The 7,031-nt window shown below is 34.1% G+C and overlaps 1 protein-coding gene across 3 annotated transcripts in view; it reads left to right on the forward strand.

Annotated features, from left to right (window-relative positions):
* Positions 1-6,744, forward strand: part of atrnl1a (attractin-like 1a) — a 315,774-nt gene extending 309,030 nt beyond the window's left edge. For 2 of the 3 annotated variants that reach the window (XM_073873142.1, XM_073873144.1), the window contains one exon: positions 3,104-6,744. In XM_073873142.1, coding sequence (XP_073729243.1) covers positions 3,104-3,228 — 125 coding nt within the window. In that variant the 3' untranslated portion in view covers positions 3,229-6,744. The remainder of the gene's footprint in view (positions 1-3,103) is intronic. The other variant, XM_073873143.1, reaches the window with a different exon arrangement.
* The last annotated feature ends 287 nt before the right edge of the window (positions 6,745-7,031 follow it).

A 7,031-nucleotide genomic window follows, 5' to 3' on the forward strand; every position in this document is an offset into this window, starting at 1 on the left:
GACAAGATGGGAAGGCATTTGAGTTTCGACTGGACGAGACGACGGCAGTTTCCAATAAAAGAACAGTTATAAAGTGTCCATTTACAGTGATCTTTGCCTTAGGTCAACACAGTCTTTCTGATTACCTTTAATGGAGTTCTCAGATTCGCACATCCTGTCTCAAAGTGCAGAATTCATCAGGGTTAATCATGCAGGCGGCTCACCTGCCAAAGCATCACAATAATGAGTTGGATTTTTCCATTAGCCGAGAGCACTTTAGCCTTCTCCTCATGCGCACCTGATTTGATTCAGCCTTGCAATTAACTCACTTGAGATGGATGGCGCTCCTCAGCAGAAAATATTTTCTGTCTTGAAAAGATGTTGACTTTTGTGCTGTAAAAATAAATGCGCAGGCTGCCTTGCAAATACATGCAATTCATTGAATTGTTGTCAGTAAAGGGATTTTGAAGGTGAAGGAGAAGTTACACAAGGAGTCATGCTTGGGTGAAGAAGAATTTTCATTTTTTTTGGGGGGGGGATAATTTTGGACCATGCATGTGAGAAGCACCAATCTGCTCAAACCACAGCAGATGCAATATGTTATTCATCATTTCAGGTTTACATACATACAAATGTATACTATCAGACTTTGCTTCTTGATATATGAAATAAAATTGTTAATATATGACCCAGCCATAGACTTTAAAAAAAGACGACGTAGTGTCTGTGTTGTCCGTATGTTCTTTAATTTACTTTAATTTACTTTAATTGACTTTGATTTATTCTCATGTAGTGGGTGAAGTAACTTATACACCAATAAGATGTATTGTGGCGTAAAGATGTCAAAGAGTTTAACTTGAAGTTGTTAGTGGAAGCAAAAAATATATTTTAATGTGTTTGCCATTGTTATAAACTTTAGAGACATTCGAGAATGTATGGTTTACTGGTTCCAAAGCGGTCTTTTATTTTGGAGACATTTCTGTGCCCCTAAACATGAAGCGGCACAAAGCGAAAGGTGATTGGTTGCTTAACTTGTCAGTCATATGGCCTCTTCACATCATTACAGCACTGATTAAACCAAGTTTATCCACACCCAGGTTAGGGGAGGAGCAATTTGGTATCTCCAATTCACCTAACTTGCATGTTTCTGGCCTATGGGAGTAAACCCACGCTGACACAGGGAGAACATGCAAACTCCACAAAAAAAAGGCCATCTGACCTGGCCGGGGCTTGAACTGAGGATCGTATTGCTTTGAAGCAACAGTGCTGTCCACTGAGCCCTGTTCCCAGACCTGCAGTATGGGAGCTATATGAAAGTAGTGAAATCCTAATTTAATTATTAGATTAAGAACATCAAAGTTTGATTTTAAACATTTTCACATTGATTTCAATCTTTGAGATGGCCTTACTCAGTATTAAACATATCAAAATTACATTTTCACAGAATGTTTACATTATGTAGGATATGTATTAAATAATAAATCACAAAAATTGTTTTTTACAGTCAGGGTCACATATTGGTCACATTATTATAATGGTGAACACAGTTATGCAAGCCGTGAATGAATCGGGCTTATTCAGTATAGGGTGATGCAAGCATATATATGGTAACACTTTATTATAATGTTCATTAATTAACATTAGTTAACTACATTAGTTACCATGAACTAATGATGAACTGCACTTGTGCAGCATTTATTAATCTTTATTAATGTTAATTTCAACAATTACTAATACTTTATTAAAATTTGGTTAACGTTAGTTAATGCACCGTGAACTAACATGAACAAACAATGAACAGCTTTATTTCTATTAACTAACACTAACAAAGATGAATAAATACTGCAACAAATGCATTGCTCATGGTTTGTTCATGTTAGTCAATACATCAACTAATGTTAAATCATGAACATTATAATAAAGTGTTACCCATATATATATATATATATATATATATATATATATATATATATATATATATATATATATATATATATATATATATATATATATATATATATATATATATATATATATATATATATATATATATGTAAGGGATGGTGTAGAGGCGGCCGGTGGTTGTTGGGAAGTAGGCCCCGGCGGTGTGATCGGGACCCGACGCGAAGCGGAGGGTCTTGTATCGCACTGAGGGGGCTTGTTTCCCAGTGGCTGCCGGCTGCCTCTACATTATCCCGCTTATTACACGGCTACTTGCCACATAAGAAAAAAAACTGGACATGAATATTAATTTGAAACATTTTATTGGCATATTTGTTTTAAATTAACATTTTTATCCTTCCGCGAAACTTTGCACAGATGCATAAAATGATCGTAATACCTTATAAAGATCCTCTGCTTCATACTTGTCTCCATTTTTTCTCTTTGAGAAGTTTTAATCCCCATTCTGTATTTTTTTGTGTGTTGGCTTCGTAGCTGTCATGCTCTATTTTGTCAAGTTCAGTCTCAGTAAGCTGTCTGTCTCTTGTCGTGGTTGTCGAGTGTTTGTCACAAGATGGCGCCACACAGACAGTAATCTTTATTGATCTTTATTGGCGCGGAGCGATATTACTCGTGCAAGTAGTCCGGCTATACGTTATTATTTTGGAGCGGTTATTATTCGAAAAGAACGAACCTGCAAATGTCTCAACTGACCAATCAGAATCAAGCATTCCAGAGAGCCGTGTAATAAATATATATATATAAAACTGGGGTTGTTTTATTTCAAAGTACGATTGTTTTAATACATGTCAAATGAATTAAAGTGATGCTACTAAAATCGCTGTACAATTTGCTGCTGTCTGAAGTAAAATAAATTGATTCAAATAAACACTTCACCAAACATTAATAAACATTTACAAATACGTTGTTTTCTGTTACACACGGCAATTGTATATGGTGATCAAAACATTGTCTGGTTTCCGCAGAGTGTATCAGAAATTAAATGTGCTGTATGATTGAATTTTATTTATGTACTAGCACTTGCATTTGCTCACCTGCTGAACTGTAAACACAAGGATGGGGTTTGTAATTTGACAGGTGTCAATATACTCATTTCAGAGTGTAGTTGCTATACTGCTAAGTCTTCTTTGAAGCTCAAATCTTTCTCTGCTTCTTCCCACAGGCATTACCATAGCCAGCGCTCTCATTGATACCTCTCAGCAGAGGGCCGGGGACTTCAAAGACAAGAGCTTGAATCTAAAAAGCCGCAAACAGCATCACACGATGCACCAGGGAACCTGCGTTTGAACCGGTCGACCGAACTCACCTGAACGCCCAGGTGATTTTTTTCACCATCCTCTTCTCCTTCTTTCACACCCTGCCAGTGGAAGGAGATGGGGTTGAAGCTCTTGTAGTGTAAATCACAGCGGAGGGTTAAGACATTAGTAGTCTGTGTGTGGCTACTCCTGAATTCATGCTCCATACTGGAGCACATGTGTCATCAGTTTAGCTTGAACCTCTGTAGAGGAGATCTGTGTTTTTATTGCACCCACTGGGTTTTTGTTATCAGCAAGTGTTTCTTTAAAGGGAGAGGGGTGTGTATAGATAAAATCGCCTAGATCTAAAATAGGAACAGGATTCAGGCTATAGAATTAGTTGCGATAGTTGTAGTACCTCATCACTTATTTATGGGCATTCAAAAACAACCTCTACTTTCAAGATTTCGTGCAAGATTTAACATAAAACATTTTATTGAAATGTCTGTTGGAGCTGTCAACTTTTTGATTATACTCATTTTAGCCAAGCATTACATTTGATTCATAAGATGTTTTGCTCTGGGTGAAATTTTTAGTTTTAAACATTTTATGGGATTTATCATTCACAACTGACATTTGTTAACTTAATGCATGCATTTAACCCCTTTAGAGCACTTGGTCATTGGAATGGACATAACATTTTGTGCTTCAAACCAACAAGCCCAGACGGTGTTATAAGGTTGTATCTTGCACTGAAGGGCTTATTTCACGATAACAACCTGCTGTCTGTACATTATCCCACTTATTAGACAGCTATTTACCTAATAAGTAAGGTAAGCAACATTAATGGTAACACTGACACGACACGTGTCATGAACATGGAGATTTTATGCACATTTATAACAACTGTCATTAAGTGTCATTTGTTCAATTATGTCATTTTTTATGCAAAGATGACATTGTTTGAGATGTCTTTGTTATGACAACTTGACATTAACCAATACATCATAATTTGTCATAAATCTGTCATGAACAAGACATATCAGAATAATGATCAAACTTAAGAAGCTACCTAGCTTTATGGGTAAACATTACATTAAACTGTCATTAAATGTTAATACTTGTATGTGTATTGTGCACATACATAACGTTAAGTATAATCTTTTGACGTGTCTGTTATTATTTGATATTATGTGACATAGTATTAACACTTAATGACATTTTAATGAGAAGTTCAATTTGTACCACTGTAGTTGAGGTCAAGAAAAATATTCATGACACTGTTATAAAACTATATTACAGTGTATTAACACTTAATGACATTTTTATGACAAATTCAATTTATATCACTGGTAAAAAGTGGTCAGTTATGTTGTCTTGGTAATGTCAACTTGCCATGGCAAGTTATGATGTATTGGTTTATGTCAAGTTAATGTATTGGTAAATGTAATGTTACTTAAAGACATATTTATATGTAATCTTTATGTAATATTTAACTGTACCTGTCAAAATGATTTGCAGCATCCGGGTTACCTTGTATTATTAGTTTTGAGGGGTTGTTATATCGGAATAACAAACCTGCAAATGTCGTGACTGGCCAATAAGAATTAAGCTTTCCAGTTGTGTAATACTGGTTAAAATAACATTAATGGTAATTGCTTTGCCATTTGCATCACCACACAAAACTACAAAAAAGTGTTTTCCTAAACACTACCTCCATCTGCCATTGGTCAAGTAAACAAATAGTTTTGCCCAAAACTCGCACCATTGTTTAAAGGGCACATTTTACAAGACTTTTTTAAGATGTAAAATAAATCTTTGGTGTCCCCAGATTACATATGTGAAGTTTTAGCTCAAAATACCGAATAGATAATTTATTATAGTTTATTATTATAGTTTATTATAGTTATGTTAAAATTGCCACTTGGTTGAGTCCTTTTTAATGCAAATGAGCTGATCTCTGCACTAAATGGCAGTGCCGTGGTTGGATAGTGCAGATTAAGTGGCCACTTCTGACATCACAGGGGGAGCTAGATTTCAATGACCTATTTTTTCACATGCTTTTTATGGTTTAAAAAACTAAACACTGGGGACCCAATTATAGCGCTTTAACATGGAAAAAGTCAGATTTTCATGATATGTCCCCTTTAAGCCAGTGCTGCAAACTCATTAAAACAGAGCATATCAATTTTGACAGTGTCACAGTATTCATCCTTTTCAGGCGACTTAAGCTATATTTTTTAGAATTGTCCTAATACTAAGATAGAATAAATATTTTAACATCGAACAAATCATCTTTAGACAAGATTATCTTGTGAGAGGTTTTTTTTGGCACTATGTGATTGGTTATAGATCTTCTTTGGTTGTTTCTATGGAACTGCATCTTCCATAAACTGATGCTTTACTTATTCAGTCATTATTTTAAAAACTTAATTTTTCATTTTATTTTACAAAATCTTGTATTTTAATGTACATACTGTAAAAGTGTACTATAAAATAAAACTGCAGTGTAATTGAATATATCTGTACATGTCTTAACTCAGTGTTGTTTAAAATGTTAATAAAGCCAAGGGTCATTTGATCTGTATTTAAATATGCATCATCATGTATTCACTGTAAAAATCTTTTTCTTTTGTGAATCAACTCAGATTTACAAGTCATGTCAACTTACTATTATTTATCTTGACAAGGGATGAGTTGCTACAACTAAAATGAAGTTGACTTTTTTCAAAGTTATAACAACTCACAGTTAAAACAACTCATCTCGAGTCAAGATAAATAATAGTAAGTTGAAATGACTTATAAATCTAAGTTGATTCAACAAAATTTAAGGCAGCAAAGTATTTTTTACAGTGTTAGTTTGTTTCATTTTTGTCCAAAAAGTCATGAACATTTTGTATTGCTTTTGTCTTGTTTAATATTGTGTCAACTCTAAAATGGCCCTAAAAAGGGTTGTTGTGTGAGGTTGGTTTTGCTTGTGGGTTTTTTTTTCCCAGAATTTTATCACAACCAAAATCTGTGATGCCTAAATCCTCTGTATTTTTTCTGATTTTTAAAGTGTTACATTATTATTACTGTATATTGTCATGTCTTGTAATTTCTGCCTGAATATTTTCTAACCTAAACTTCCGATGAGACACAAACATCCATCTGTCCAGAAATTCACTGACCATTTTTAAGTTTCCGTTAGACTTTGGTTAAACCGTGTGCAGTGGATAACAAATGTCAACATTTCAGATTATACTTTCTCTTTCCATGTAAATATGAATAATTCTGTGTTAGTATACATCCAATGTATTTATTGCTGATTGGGATCTTGGACTCATTTGCACTACTGCACAGGAGTGCAATATTACTGCACTGCAGAAACAATATATTTGTGTTATGTTTTGTTTATTTATTATTTGCATACTTGAGTCATAACCTATTAAAAGGTGACATTAAATATGTACGTGAATTGTTTAAATGTTAAGTCTGACTGCATTATGAAATGTAAACCTTATGCAAAATCAAAGAGCAGCCAAAGAAAGTTTCTTCATGTTTATGTAAAAATAAACATTTTGATAAATCTGAATCCTGTAGTTTACTCTTTGAAAGGTGTTACTTTGTATATTTTTATGTAAGTATATTGTAGTTGAAGACAACTTATATAAAGTGGAACAAAATAGTTTTCTCATACAGTAGATCTAGGGCCTCATTTATAAAGCGTGCGTATGCACAAATTTCATCGTAAAGTGTGTGTACACAAAAATCCACGGCAAAGTCCAAATTTATAAAAAAATGTATTTGATGTGGAAAAGTGCTTAGCGCCACATCAGGGTCTGAGCAGACGTATGCACTTTTATTTGTCAGATT

The sequence above is a fragment of the Misgurnus anguillicaudatus genome, chromosome 11, assembly GCF_027580225.2.
Source record: "Misgurnus anguillicaudatus chromosome 11, ASM2758022v2, whole genome shotgun sequence".
NCBI lineage: Eukaryota > Metazoa > Chordata > Actinopteri > Cypriniformes > Cobitidae > Misgurnus > Misgurnus anguillicaudatus.